This window comes from Tachypleus tridentatus, chromosome 6 (assembly GCF_004210375.1).
Source record: "Tachypleus tridentatus isolate NWPU-2018 chromosome 6, ASM421037v1, whole genome shotgun sequence".
NCBI classification, from domain to species: domain Eukaryota; kingdom Metazoa; phylum Arthropoda; class Merostomata; order Xiphosura; family Limulidae; genus Tachypleus; species Tachypleus tridentatus.
This window is the reverse complement of record NC_134830.1, coordinates 150,017,911-150,034,168: the sequence shown is the minus strand read 5'-3', so window position 1 is coordinate 150,034,168 and position 16,258 is coordinate 150,017,911. Positions and strand designations below refer to the sequence as shown.

At 36.5% G+C, this 16,258-nt stretch overlaps 1 protein-coding gene across 2 annotated transcripts in view; it reads left to right on the top strand.

Moving 5' to 3' along the window:
• Positions 1-41: 41 nt before the first annotated feature.
• LOC143254015 (microtubule-associated protein RP/EB family member 1-like) overlaps positions 42-16,258 on the top strand; it is a 56,603-nt gene continuing 40,386 nt past the window's right edge. For both annotated transcript variants that reach the window (XM_076508727.1, XM_076508726.1), the window contains exons 1-5: positions 42-170; positions 1,601-1,747; positions 2,133-2,171; positions 4,211-4,317; positions 13,132-13,333. In XM_076508727.1, coding sequence (XP_076364842.1) covers positions 1,615-1,747; positions 2,133-2,171; positions 4,211-4,317; positions 13,132-13,333 — 481 coding nt within the window. In that variant the 5' untranslated portion in view covers positions 42-170; positions 1,601-1,614. The remainder of the gene's footprint in view (positions 171-1,600; positions 1,748-2,132; positions 2,172-4,210; positions 4,318-13,131; positions 13,334-16,258) is intronic.

Genomic DNA, 16,258 nt, shown 5'->3' with positions numbered 1-16,258 from the left:
TGACCATTCCAATATCAATATCATTCATGTACATCAAAAATAGTGGATTACTATTTTTCTGAAATATTTTTGAGTTATCGGAAGATAAAGTTTCGAACGCCGGGCGGTAGGTTGTATTCAGTGAGGTAACTTGTATTGTGTAGTGTGCACATTGCATTTCTAGGACTAGAGTAAGTTGAATATTTTTGGAACGAAAAGTAGTATAATTTTTCAGGACCTAGGATGTTTATTTATATTTGTAAAACTTAACCGAGTTATATACAATAGCTCAGAAATTGTAATCCAGTTAAAAATGTCATAGTAGTACAGCTTAAGTGATGTATGTTATTCGTCTTAGCTTTACTTTTCTGGTGAGGCTTGATCAATGATTGTCATCACGAGCCACACCTATTTATTTTCTACTTTTGTCAAATTGTAAAATACTGGACCGTGTTTAAACTTTTTGTTATTCAGTATAACACTATTCATGATAAACTTATTTTAAATAATTTAACATACGAAATTATTGGGGGGGGGCACAAAAATAGGCCAAAGATGCTGAATTAATTTTAATTCTAAATTAACAATTGTGTTGAATTAATTAAATGATGCAATATGTCATAGGGACGTGTTATTATTGGTACTATGATATTGTTTTTCGATCACCATGCTAACGTTATAAGTTTTTTTTTTTTGGGGAGATAAACTTTTTTCACATCAAGGGAGCCTCAGACTAAATGAGTTTGGAAATCACTGGTTTATTCAACCAATAGTACTAGAATTATCATCATTTTCGTTGGTTTGCATGAAATACTAAAATACACGTTAGAACTTAGAAGTAAAAACTACATTTATAATGTTTCATATTTGTATCTTGACATTTTCAGTAATATACAAGTATGTGGCAAATTCATACTTAGGAGTGTTCGAGACATGTAAAGACAGACAGTTAATATTGTACATTTCTTTTGCTATCATTTGTGATGTTTGTTGTAAAATGTGACTGCTTTGTCCAATTGGTTGCAAATCTTGAGGACTGATCATTTGTCATTTAATAACCACAATATATTGATGTTTCTTGCATTTTTCTTCTAAACAAAGGTTAATGACAGAAGTTTGCAAATGGTTTATTGAAAGAGAGCAAAAAGTTTGTCATAAGAACAGAAAGACTGGTATTTTCTAAAGGAGATTTCTGAGAATCTGTAGGTGGAAACAGGGGAGAATATGTAATGTTTTTGTTATTAGAAAGTATTGTTAACAGCTCAGTGATGTCGAGAAAACCCACTTGTAGAGAAATATATGCAAAAATGAGCCATTTTTGCATATATATATTGTTAACAGCTGTTTGTCAGTCTCAATTACTTGGAAGGTCCACCAGCATAAAAATTTGTTCAGAACTTAAGATAAAATCTACATTTGTTACTTACATAAAAGTAACTGCAAAGTATGGCCACTCTTTTTGTTCTATAAACATGCTGCTACTAAGGTTACAAAAACTAGTTTTATTCTGATAATTGTTGAGAATCAACATTTGGGTCATGATATAGAAGTGTTGTACTACACACTATTATTTTGACGAGTTATCGTTGTACTGCTGTATTTTTTTTTTCGCTTATGACAGATAATAGCTTCATTATGTCGGGGCCAGTGTGTGTAAATGTTTATGCCACCAGTGCAACAACCGAAAATCTTAGTCGACATGATATGTTAAGCTGGGTGAACGGTTGTTTACAGACTCAGTACAGCAAAATTGAAGAACTCTGTACAGGTAGTTAATTTGTTTGTTTTTCACCCATGTTATTATTTTTTTAACTGTGCAACATTAATTGTTAAAAGCAAATCAAATAAGAGTATTTTGTTAGCTAAGTTTTATAAGATTGTAGAAGTGTCTTGTTGGTATGACACAGTTTATTCTGTTTTTTTGTATTATTGTTTTGTTACTTTAGAATGCCAAGCAGAGTTAATAAAAATATTACTTATGATTAAAGTTATAGTAGAAAAATATGAGTCTAGTCATATAATATTACTTATCAGTCTTTGTCGAGTTGAAAAGTCAGTGATATTTAGTTGTGAGATACATCGTATTTTAACCTCTTGTGTATGTAATATTTCATCTTTCTGTTTGTAATTCTGGAACATGATTTATACAACAGGTGCAGCATACTGCCAGTTTATGGATATACTTTTTGCTGGTGAGTCTTCCTGTTGTGAACTGAGAAATGTATTTTGATATTTTCAAATTATTGTGTCTTTCTGTAAATAATAATAAAGAAAATCAATTCAGATAATTTATATGGAAATAAAAAGTTATTTTTTATAATTATTAAAAGTGAAAAGGATTTTTGTACGAGACATAATTGTTACATTAACAGATTACTTGGATAAATCGTTAATAAAAAATTAAATTTGTAGTTTTGTAGTACACTTTGTGATTTTTAATTTTATGTTGTTAATATTTTACTTGATGACAGGAAGTCCTGTCAATTATATGTTCTCAAGATGGCTGGTATGGGTATTAAAACTTTAATTGAAATAAAGTACAGAACAATGTTTTGATTTTCTTGGGTCATCTTCAGCTTAACAAAAATTAGAAAACTGTAAGAAGATAATAAGAGTAAAAAAAAAATTAATTGTGTACAAAATTTGAAAGTATAAGTTATAAATAGAGTAAAGAAAAGGTATATTTAAACAGCCTTTCAAAAGTATAATAAAAATGTAATATTTGTAATGTCCTTCAGTGCCATGATTATTAGCTTTAAACATTATTATAATTTCTACATATGAACCGTTATGTTTAGCCTTATGTTTTAAGATGAAATGAAACTACTAGAAAACATATCTGTTAAATTATTATTTTGTAACATTATTTTCCACTTTTATATAGGTACTGCAGTACTGAAGAATTGTAGCAAAGGTCTTTGTGGAAATATTAGTTTCAGTTTTATTTTCTTTGCTTTGTAAAGTTTGTTCAAACAGTGGTTACAGATGTTTATGAAATTCATTTACATTACTGTTCCACTGAATAAGTGTGGTCCTCAGGAGGAAAAGTAGTGCTAACTCAGATGGCAAGCCTGGTGTCATACATTGTGTAAAAGTTCTGATTCCTTCTTGAAAACTTCTTCAGTAAGAACACCAAGAAAGTTGGAGAGCTTGTGTTCTTTTATTTTTTCACCACAGTAGGCAATAACTGGTTATTTTATATTTATACTGATATGTGCTCAGTTACTTTCTGTTATTAGTTGTTTATTATTGAAGAAAATTATATTTAATAACAAATCTTTATTTTTTTCTAAAATTGATCTAATTTGAATAATTGTAATTAGGATTATTTACAACAATTAGATTGATGATCTAGTTAAATCCAAGTGTGATAATTGCTCAGTGCTAATGTCTTCTTATAGAATAGCAAAAGTACTAGTTTCATTATCCAGCTACATGAAGTATGTTGTAGTTGAACAGATACATTGTAGAAACAACATTGTTGTTTTTTCATATGGATGCAGTTCATAATCATGTTGCATACTGTTGTCTGCATCATATGGATAACTTTGGCCATTGGCTTTTCTGCTCATACATTCTTTCCTATTCAAGACACTGCACTCTGCTTTCAACAGCTGGGTTATGACTTGTTGTAGGTCTGTTTTTGAGTAGTCCTGCTATCCCAAGTTGATCCATATTCCTTTGTCTTAAAAAACCTCTCAAGTATAAGGAACATCCTATTCTTGGAAATTATAAATTCCTGATCCACACACATCTTTATGATCTGAGTGCATGAATATTTTGCATCAGAAAGAGTAATTACATATTGTCTCAAAAACAGTAAAACTTTGGTGGCACCACACCACCTATGAAATGGCAAGAAATTTAAAAATGTAGTTATGATACATGTCATTCTAACACAACCTTATGTAATGGGTGATTATCAGATGACTTATTGATTTATTTATTCTGTGTCCTAATGTAATGTACTCAGCTGTGTGATTTGTTTGAAGGTATAAACTGTGCAGTCAGTGTATTTCTTCCATTTGCTCAGATCTGAAGTGTATATAGGTGCTGTTAGTAAAATATTAAAACATCTGAATGGAATGAATTATTGAAATGTTTCTCTTTTTCCAGGCTAACAAGGTACACAAATACTAAATTTTTATGTTTTATACCTGTATTGCACCATTTTAGAAATGGATTTGTTGTTTGAGAACAGAAAGGCTTAAAATTATGTTTCTTCTTTCAGGGTGTGTACCATTGAAAAGAGTCAAATTCAAGACTAACCTGGAACATGAGTACATAAACAACTTCAAAATTCTTCAGGCAGTTTTTAAAAAAGTTAAGGCAGACAAGGTAAGTTACAGATGTCATTTGAGATATTGGAATAATTGATGTTAACTGACATAGAAAGAAGTAAGTCGTACCCAACATTTGAACTATCTGCTGTTCTTGAGAATTATCTTCTCATATCCAGAAGGCTTTATGGTTATTGTGTTTTGCTGAGGTATGCATGGACGTGGGAGAGAGGGATGCTTGGTGTGACGTGAGAGAGAGGGTTGCTTGGTGAGACGTGAGAGAGAGGGTTACTTGGTGTAATAAAAGTTTTGAAATAGAATAGCATACTTCTTTCCTGTACGAGTTTCTTTTCTTTACAGAATCTGGTTGGTTAACACACATGTCGATGTTTTTAATGGCTTATGGTGTGTTTTGTCACTTGTTTTTCTTTCTTTTTAATTTTTTGGTGATGAGAAATTTAATTTTTAGATTGCCTATGTTGTGATTTGTGAGATAGTTATAGATTTATACACTGGAGTTTGTCGTTAAATATTTAGGATTGTTAATAGTAAGGTTTGGGAAAAATGGCACCACTGCCAAAAATAACCACCAGATGGAGCTTGTCACAAAGTTCACATCTGAATATGATCACTAGTTGTATTCATTGCTTTCATTCATGAAAGAATGTAATGCATAGTTGAATGATACCATTTGGTTTCTGACAGTTGAACTTGAAGTTGTAGGTTATCTTTTGCACACCAATCAAATTATGGTAAATGAAAACCTTGTGCATCTCCATTTACAAAACAAATCAACAAGAGTATGACGTAAGAGAATGTACTGATGATATGTTTGGAAAATGTTCTGAAAGCTCATGTATCATGGGATGAGGTCCTCAACATGAAGACTGTTTCATGCTCATGTGCTGTGGGGTAAAGCCCCATCTAACATGAAGACTGTTTCATCATGCACTGTGGGGTGAAGCTCCATCTAATGTGAAGACTGTTTCATCCTCACGCACTACCCCTTGGTGTGGATTCCTGTACCTGGTGAGGGGACCTCCCAGGGAAGGTTCTATTCTTTCAGTTTATCTCCTCTGGGATTTAAACATCCACCCACGTGTTTGCCGTGCGTGGGGACCCGTGAAGGGGAGGAGAGGATCCTGGTGGTTGAAGGTCCAACCCTAACACATCACTTTGGCCTTGAATTCCTGTAGACGGGCAGCCTCTAGGTGTAGATGGCCCCCCTTGGGTCAATCGGCTGGTCCACTTGGGCTAGGGTCAACCAAGTACCAGTGTTGGTAGTTCTCAATAGGTGTTGTGGACATTGTGTCTGATGCTGGTGTTTGAGTATAGTGCTCACAAAACCCAGGCATTGCTGCAGTGTCCTTGCTTGACAGTGTAGTGCATTCCCTCGTAGGGGTCTATGGTGGGTGGGGTCAGTGGGCACCAAAATTTCCTTTTTTCCTATGGATCCTCCAAATAAAAATTTAAATAAAATAGTGAAAAAAACAGTCAGTTGGTAAACAACCACGTCTTGAAGACTCTGATTAGCAATCTTCAACATCTGTAACACCAGTTGTACCTCATTTTCTCATCTTACATTCTCTTTCAGAAAAACCTTTAGAGCTAATGTCCCCCTTTTTCATTCAGAAGGGACTAGAGGGACTTGCTGGCTCTCCAAAGTCAGTAAAGAAGCTTCGATCTGGAGACATATTGGTTGAAACATCCACATCTCAGCACAGTGAATTCCTCTTGCATTCTAAGGTGATTGGGGATATACCTATTGAGGTTACACCTCATGCCACTTTGAATTCATCACGAGGAGTTATTGTTGAGAGGGATTTGAAGAACATCCCAGAGTCAGAGATTCTCGGTGGTTACTCCAGCCCAAGTTTCTGCAGTGAGGCATATCTCCACTCGCAAATATGGAATTACAATGCTGACCAATGTCCTCATTGTGACATTTACATCTCCATGTACACCTGCCACCATAAATCCAAGTTATCTAAATTGCAGGGTACGGCCATACATTCCAAACCCTCTGTTTCCAGTGTCAGAGGTTCAGTCACTAAAAGATATCATGTCGTGGTTCCCTGACATGTGCTCGTTATGGTAGCAAGGACCACAATGCCTATGAGTGTGACATGGACCCACATTGTGTCAAATGCAATGGTTCTCACCCTTCTTACTTTTGTTCTTGCCCAAAATGGTTGGAGGAAAAAGAGGTGCAGCATTTGAAAACAACCCATAACATTAGTTATCCTGAGGCTCGGAAATTGCTGTCTGCCACTTCATCTTGGAGATATGCTGCTGCGATTTGTTCCACAACTGGAGTAGGAGTGCAGACAGATCTCTCTGTGCCTCCAAGAGAATCGTTCTCAAAACAAATGAAAAGCCTTTTGACCTTCATGGTTGAAAAAGTTGATTAATCAACTTCTACACCAATTTCTGTTCTTCCCATACATTCCAACAAACCCCAAGATCCACATCCTTTGGTTCCAGGTACAAGCATTTCTTCAGATACATTTTTTCTCTTACCCCAAGATGCAAAACAATCATTCATTCATGTCCTCAGTCATTGGAATACCCTTCAAACAACAAAGACCTGCCCAATCAACCCAGGCAGGATCCATGGAGGTTGATAGACCTCCTCCGAATAAAGACAGTAAGGAAAAAAGATGTGGTCATAAACAGAAGGGTTCTCCAGCCAATTCGCCCACATGTCATAAAAAATGGCCACCTTGATACAATGGAACACTGATTGCTTCCTACCATCCTGTATGTCTTTCCTTACAAGAAACATTTCTGAAACCTGCCAATACAGTCACCTTTCGGCAGTTTTCTCTGTACAGAAATGACAGGTTGTGTGATGGACGAGTACATGGAGGGGTGGCACTGTTGATTGATCTGCATGTGCCCAACCTGTCTTTGTCACTCAACACACAATTGGAGGCTGTAGCCATCCGTGTTTCCTTGGTTCATACCATCACTGTTTGTTCTCTCTACTTGTCACCTGGAGACACATACGATCAATCAGACCTTGATGCACTCATTGAACAGTTGCTGTCTCCCTTTCTAATCCTGGGGTATTTAATGGACATCATCCCCTCTGGCTAAGTGCTGTTATTGATAGCAGGGGTTGCTCTGTAGAGCATATGCTCTCTGATCACAACCTTTCTCTTTTCAATACTGGTTCTTCTACTTATTTCCATGCACTTAGTCAGTCCTTTACTGCTATTGATCTCTGAGTTTGCTCCATTCATTATTCTCCCATTTTTTATTGAGAGTTGACAATAATCCATGAGGCAGTGATCATTTTTCTATACTTTTGAGAGAGACTGGCCATGGTTGATGCCACCCTACCTGCGTGTCCCGGTGGAAGCTGAATCAGGCAGACTGGTCCACTTTCACTGCTCTCTCAGAACTTGATCCTGCCATCATCTGTCAACCATCAATAGACGATTGTGTGGCAGGAGTAACTGACTGTATTATAGAAGCAGCTGCTCCATGTATTCCTAAAACCTTGACACGTTTTCCACTATATCCTCGTCTGTGGTGGAATCCTGCCTGCTACATGGAAGGCTCAAAAACGGGTCTGGGATACTTTCTGTAGATATCCCACACTTTCAAACTACATCGCTTTTCAGCAGGCCCGTACACATGCTAGGTGGGTAAGACGTCAAAGCCAGAAGGAATCTTGAATTATGTTCACAACTGGCATATCTCCTATCACCAGTTCCAAGGTCATATGGGATGGGGTTTGAAAGGTCAGTGGGCACTTCAATTCTGTCCCCCTCTCAATCTTGCTCTCTGATGGTCAAGAAGTAGCTGATGTCCGGAGCATCGCTGATACTCTAGGTGAAAGCTTTTGCCAGGTATCTAGTACTTCTGCTTGTTCCTCCACCTTCTTGGCCATCAAGACTTGGACAGAGCATTCACCTCTTTCCTTTCGAACTGACTGTCTCTATGACTATAATCATCCCTTTACACTGGTGGAACTGACAATGGTCCTTCATTGGTCTGGCAGTACATCAGTTGGACCTGATGATGTACACTATGACATGCTGCACCATCTATCTCCTGCTTCTCTTGATGTTTTTCTAATTGTTTCTAACTGGATCTGGCAGGAGAATGTTTTTCCTAATGCCTGGTGCTAGGCTATTGTCCTTCCTTTCTCTAAGCCTGGGAAAGATCCCAAGATTCCTTCAAACTACTGCCCAATTGCTTTGACGAGCTGTCTCTGTAACACTTTAGAGAGGATGGTTAATGCTCGTCTTGTTTGGTTCCTCAAATCAAACAACCTCTTCTCGCTCACCCAGTGTGGGTTCCGACAACAGCACTCCACCACGGACCACCGAATTCTACTTGAAACGTCAATCAGAGAAGCCTTTCTCAAATGACAACATCTTGTATCCATATTCTTTGACATTGAGAAGGCTTATGACACAACATAGAGGTATGGCATTTTGTGAGACCTCCATATATATGGGTTACGTGGCCATTTACCCATTAAAAATTTTTTAATGGTCAGGAAATTCCAAGTTCATGTTGGTTCGACACTTTCCCATACTTTTATACAAGATCTTGGAGTCCCTCAGGGCTGTGTTTTAAGTGTCACACTTTTCAGTATAAAGATTAATGCTATCACTGAACAACTCCCTCTTACTGTTTCAAACAGGCTTTGTGTCGACGACTTTCACATCTCATGTCAGTCGTTGAACATGAGATATACTGAGCGACAACTACAAACTGCCCTCGATCGTGTACTTAATTGGACCACGGCTTTAATTTCTCTCTCTCTAAAACCATTTGCATGCACTTTTGCTGCCAATGGAGTATTCACCCTGATCCTGAACTCCATATTGGTGAAGTTTCGCTGCCTGTGGTCCCTGAGACCAAGTTCTTTGGGCTTATCTTTGACCGTAAGCTGACCTTTATACCACACATTGAGCAGGTATGGGTCAAATGCACAAGAGCACTGAACATTCTTCGTGTCCTCTCTATCACCAGTTGAGGAGTGGATCAATGTTCTATGTTAAAGATATATTGTGCTCTTATTCGATCGAAACTCGACTATGTATCACTGGTTTATGGCTCTGCTAGACCCTCGGCCTTAAAGATGCTGGACCCCATTCATCATCAAGGACTACGTTTCTGTACCTCCCCAGTTCAGAGCTTATACATAGAATCTCATGAACCTTCTTTGCACCTTCTTCATTTGCAACTGTCTTTACTGTATTCTTCAAAACTTCGTTCCTTACCAAAGCATCCCACCTGGAGTTATATTTTCCTTCCTACTTCCTCGGTGGGCCATACTTTTTCAGAACAGACAATCTGCCATTGCTTCTTTTGGCCTTCACGTCCAGGTGCAATTGGATGAATTGGGTCTGTCCTTGGATAACATTGGAGAATCCACTGGTCAGCCCATCCCACCATGGCTTATTACATTTACCAAATGTGACCTTTCTTGAAGTCATCTGAGAAAAGCAGATACTCCCTATGGGAAGTACCGTCTTTTATTTACTGAACATCTTTCAAACAATCTTTCCAGTCCAATTTATATGGATGGTTCCAAATCAGGTGACTGTGTTGGCTCTGCCATGGTTTGTTGCAGTTCAGTGGTTGCATGCAGAATCCCCTCTACAGTTTCTGTATTCACTGCTGAACTGTATGCCATTTCTCTTGCCCTGGATCACATAGAAGCTAAGCAGTACTCAAACTGCACTATTTATAGTGACTCGCTTAGTTCTCTACTATGCCTGGAATTGCTTCACATTGGTTCACACCCTGTTTTTGCTGTTATTCAAAATTGACTGGCCCATTTTTCATTAACATCTACTTTTATCCAGTTTTCCTGGATACTGGGCCACATTGGTATTTTTGGGAATGAGCTTGCAGACACAGCAGCTAAATCTATCTGCTCTGGCACTGTCATTACTGTGCCTATTCCATATATGGACTATGGTCCTGTATTCAAGGCTCTGCTCTGTGCCAGCTGGCAGTCGACTTGGAGTGAGCAATGCGAAAACAAGCTTTTCCAAATAAAACTCGATATTGGACTTTGGCCGTCTTGCTTCCGTAAGGATCAGAAGGAGAAAGTTGTTCTAACTAGACTACGCATTGGTCACAGTTTTTTAACTCGTTTTCTTTTATCTGGAACTGATGTACCAGTGTGTAGTTTGTGTAACATTCAAATCACAATAAGACACATTTTACTTTCTTGACATCGTTAAGACTCTCAACGATGACATTGGTGATGGTAACAGTGTCCACCTATGTAAAGTTTTTAGTTTTTTAAAGTCCATTAATCTTTTTAGTGTCATTTAAGTGTTTTAAATTTATACATTAAACCTTTTTTAATGTGGTTTCCTTTTAAGAATCACAATCTCTAGTTCGACTGAAATTAGAAAATGGTCGTAACATTAAATAACTTGACACCAGGACTGGAAACGCCTACTTCAGGTGACTGACGCTGCTGTTTGAAATATCCTTTAGTTATTCTGGCGAGTTATTATTACAATTTTGCTGCATGTCTTTCAAAAATTTTATTACTTTACTTTTTGAAAGTGGCCATAATGACACATAACCCAGAATCAGGACTGGAAAGACCAACTTCAGGTGACTGATGTTGGTTCTTGTACTTACTTGTTAGTCTTCCTGGTGGGTTATGATAATTACCATTATGCTACAGAAAGTCTTTTACAACTTGAATTTCTTTAGTTTCTCTCTTAACATTGTAGACTAGATGTCAACATTGGTTTTATGCTATTTATGTTTTTCAATGATGTTTTGTTTTACCTTCATTTCCTTATATGAATTTTACTACATTTACTTTATTTTTACCTTTTTATCGGATGTTTGGCACAGATAGCCTAGCTGCTTTGTGCCATAAAACACTAAATCAACCAACCAACTTCATGCACTATGGGGTGAAGCCCCATCTAATCTGAAGACTGTTTCATCTGAAACTCATCTTCTCTGAAATGGTAACATGTTCCACAAGTTTCTCTATTTCATTTTTCCTCCTGTTCACCTCTTTACCATAATACCAGTTATGGTATTACAACTGTAGTAATGACTTGTATGAGAAATTCTTATGTTCAGAGATAAACTATCAATATTCATGTCTAATGGCCTTATAAATCTTGACATGTTTTAATACAGTCATTGGTGTGTAAATTTTATTATATCGTCTCCACTATCTACTGGTGAAAATTATTTGTGACACTGGAATTATCTTGTTGTCTCATCTGACAAATGTAACTGTGACCACATTTGGATAGTAAAAATAATACTTTGTACATGTGATTTTGAATGAAATAAACGTGATTATTATGCTTTTATAATGAAAATAAACAGTTCTTTGTATCAGCTAACCCTTTCGGGACAGGTCACTGATCAAAGGCCGTGTCATCATGCTTGTTGACTCGTATGCAAAATGCTATTGAACTACTATTTTATGAATTTATGTCAATACTTTTGTTGTCAAATAGTGGATTATGATTCAAAATCATAATATTAATCATAATCATTAATATTATATACAAGTTAAATTCGTAACATAAATATTAAAAATAACACATCTAAGTATAGATTTTAATGAGTCAAGCAGTGTAATGAATGGAACATTGTTTAAAATTAGATGTTTGTTGTGTCAAAATACCATATCTGTAGTTTTGTACAAATTAGGAACTTAAATTACTAACATCAATAAGCTAGAATATAAAATAAAAACTTCATATCTTTTTATTTTGCTGAGATATGATTTATATAGTGAATCAAACATGGTGTTCAACTCTTTCCATTTTTGGAAATGGTCCCTTATATATATTTACTACAATATATGACATGAATAACCAATGAACAGTTTTGAATGTCACCATAGCAGTTTTATCAGCCATTTTAATCTATGAAGAGACAACCATTTGTGTTTAAACCAAGAGTTCAAGTTGTATTTGTAGTCTGCTGGAAGTTTTATACCTTTTAAATCCACATGTGAAATTTTAAAAGGCTTAGTAACGTATGTCCAGCAGCAACAGAGTTTAAAGGTCGTAGCAAGAAGAGATAATTGTTTGCTTTAGTTCTTTATTTACCGTTATATATTTTAAGAAAAATGAGTTTTAATAATTTATTTCTAAATATTAATAATCTATATACATATTTAATGTATAACAATTGATATGTGACACAGTACATTACAAAATACTAGTCTACTAAAACAAAGCCAAGACAGGGAAGACTAAAGATCAGTTTTATATTATTGGATACATAATGAGTTCATGTGTATTGTGTCAGTACAAGTTATGTAATGTTAGCTAAGCATGACTGGAAGATCATATATATATATAATGCATTGAGAATTACACTACTTAGGCTAAACATTTGTATTTTCTTGTTATAACTTGTAGGCATTCTATCATGAAAAAAGCATAAATTATATTTATTTTTTAATTGTGTAGAGTGATTACCAGGTTGGTTAAATTTACAGAACATGCATAATTAGGCCAGAGAAAGTAATAGACAATGTATGAAATCTAACTGAAAACAAATGTATTTAGGAGGTTTTAACAAATTATGTGAACATTTGAGACACTGAGGACAAAGAACAGTTTATAATCCTAACATTAAAATCACTTCTCCCTCGGATTAGTAATGGAACATATTTGGTATTTTTACAAAATCTTTACTTAAACTACTACAATAAAAAAAATTTAGTTTTTGTGTACAAAATAATTGAAGTCATTACTAAAAGTATCAGATTTTGTGCAGGTATACTTACTGCGAGAAATGTTATAAATACCTAACGTGTGCGTGTGTGTGTATGAAGTGATTCGTACAAACTTATTTACTGTAATTAAAACATTTTTGAGTTGGTTTTTTGTTTCTGCAGAATGTTCCAGTTGATAAGTTGGTCAAAGGTAGATTTCAGGATAACTTTGAATTCCTACAGTGGTTTAAAAAATTTTTTGATGCCAACTATGATGGACGAGAATACGATGCTCTGGAAGCAAGAGGTGGAATACAAGTTGGTAATTCACATGGAGAACGACCAGTTGGAGCTAGAGAATTGTCTAAACCTGTTGGAAGAGCAGGTGGGTTTGTTAAGTATTCTGTACACTTTAGAAATAGAGACTTACCAGTATACAAGTTGGTAATTCACATGGAGAACGACCAGTTGGAGCTAGAGAATTGTCTAAACCTGTTGGAAGAGCAGGTGGGTTTGTTAAGTATTTTGTACACTTTAGAAATAGAGACTTACCAGTATACAAGTTGGTAATTCACATGGAGAACGACCAGTTGGAGCTAGAGAATTGTCTAAACCTGTTGGAAGAGCAGGTGGGTTTGTTAAGTATTCTGTACACTTTAGAAATAGAGACTTACCAGTATACAAGTTGGTAATTCACATGGAGAACGACCAGTTGGAGCTAGAGAATTGTCTAAACCTGTTGGAAGAGCAGGTGGGTTTGTTAAGTATTTTGTACACTTTAGAAATAGAGACTTACCAGTATACAAGTTGGTAATTCACATGGAGAACGCGACCAGTTGGAGCTAGAGAATTGTCTAAACCTGTTGGAAGAGCAGGTGGGTTTGTTAAGTATTCTGTACTCTTTAGAAATAGAGACTTACCAGTATACAAGTTGGTAATTCACATGGAGAACGACCAGTTGGAGCTAGAGAATTGTCTAAACCTGTTGGAAGAGCAGGTGGGTTTGTTAAGTATTCTGTACACTTTAGAAATAGAGACTTACCAGTATACAAGTTGGTAATTCACATGGAGAACGACCAGTTGGAGCTAGAGAATTGTCTAAACCTGTTGGAAGAGCAGGTGGGTTTGTTAAGTATTCTGTACACTTTAGAAATAGAGACTTACCAGTATACAAGTTGGTAATTCACATGGAGAACGACCAGTTGGAGCTAGAGAATTGTCTAAACCTGTTGGAAGAGCAGGTGGGTTTGTTAAGTATTCTGTACACTTTAGAAATAGAGACTTACCAGTATACAAGTTGGTAATTCACATGGAGAACGACCAGTTGGAGCTAGAGAATTGTCTAAACCTGTTGGAAGAGCAGGTGGGTTTGTTAAGTATTCTGTACACTTTAGAAATAGAGACTTACCAGTATACAAGTTGGTAATTCACATGGAGAACGACCAGTTGGAGCTAGAGAATTGTCTAAACCTGTTGGAAGAGCAGGTGGGTTTGTTAAGTATTCTGTACACTTTAGAAATAGAGACTTACCAGTATACAAGTTGGTAATTCACATGGAGAACGACCAGTTGGAGCTAGAGAATTGTCTAAACCTGTTGGAAGAGCAGGTGGGTTTGTTAAGTATTCTGTACACTTTAGAAATAGAGACTTACCAGTATACAAGTTGGTAATTCACATGGAGAACGACCAGTTGGAGCTAGAGAATTGTCTAAACCTGTTGGAAGAGCAGGTGGGTTTGTTAAGTATTCTGTACACTTTAGAAATAGAGACTTACCAGTATACAAGTTGGTAATTCACATGGAGAACGACCAGTTGGAGCTAGAGAATTGTCTAAACCTGTTGGAAGAGCAGGTGGGTTTGTTAAGTATTCTGTACACTTTAGAAATAGAGACTTACCAGTATACAAGTTGGTAATTCACATGGAGAACGACCAGTTGGAGCTAGAGAATTGTCTAAACCTGTTGGAAGAGCAGGTGGGTTTGTTAAGTATTCTGTACACTTTAGAAATAGAGACTTACCGGTATACAAGTTGGTAATTCACATGGAGAACGACCAGTTGGAGCTAGAGAATTGTCTAAACCTGTTGGAAGAGCAGGTGGGTTTGTTAAGTATTCTGTACACTTTAGAAATAGAGACTTACCAGTATACAAGTTGGTAATTCACAAGGAGAACGACCAGTTGGAGCTAGAGAATTGTCTAAACCTGTTGGAAGAGCAGGTGGGTTTGTTAAGTATTCTGTACACTTTAGAAATAGAGACTTACTGGTATACAAGTTGGTAATTCACATGGAGAACGACCAGTTGGAGCTAGAGAATTGTCTAAACCTGTTGGAAGAGCAGGTGGGTTTGTTAAGTATTCTGTACACTTTAGAAATAGAGACTTACTGGTATACAAGTTGGTAATTCACATGGAGAACGACCAGTTGGAGCTAGAGAATTGTCTAAACCTGTTGGAAGAGCAGGTGGGTTTGTTAAGTATTCTGTACACTTTAGAAATAGAGACTTACCAGTATACAAGTTGGTAATTCACATGGAGAACGACCAGTTGGAGCTAGAGAATTGTCTAAACCTGTTGGAAGAGCAGGTGGGTTTGTTAAGTATTCTGTACACTTTAGAAATAGAGACTTACTGGTATACAAGTTGGTAATTCACATGGAGAACGACCAGTTGGAGCTAGAGAATTGTCTAAACCTGTTGGAAGAGCAGGTGGGTTTGTTAAGTATTCTGTACACTTTAGAAATAGAGACTTACCGGTATACAAGTTGGTAATTCACATGGAGAACGACCAGTTGGAGCTAGAGAATTGTCTAAACCTGTTGGAAGAGCAGGTGGGTTTGTTAAGTATTCTGTACACTTTAGAAATAGAGACTTACCAGTATACAAGTTGGTAATTCACATGGAGAACGACCAGTTGGAGCTAGAGAATTGTCTAAACCTGTTGGAAGAGCAGGTGGGTTTGTTAAGTATTCTGTACACTTTAGAAATAGAGACTTACCAGTATACAAGTTGGTAATTCACAAGGAGAACGACCAGTTGGAGCTAGAGAATTGTCTAAACCTGTTGGAAGAGCAGGTGGGTTTGTTAAGTATTCTGTACACTTTAGAAATAGAGACTCACCGGTATACAAGTTGGTAATTCACAAGGAGAACGACCAGTTGGAGCTAGAGAATTGTCTAAACCTGTTGGAAGAGCAGGTGGGTTTGTTAAGTATTCTGTACACTTTAGAAATAGAGACTTACTGGTATACAAGTTGGTAATTCACAAGGAGAACGACCAGTTGGAGCTAGAGAATTGTCTAAACCTGTTGGAAG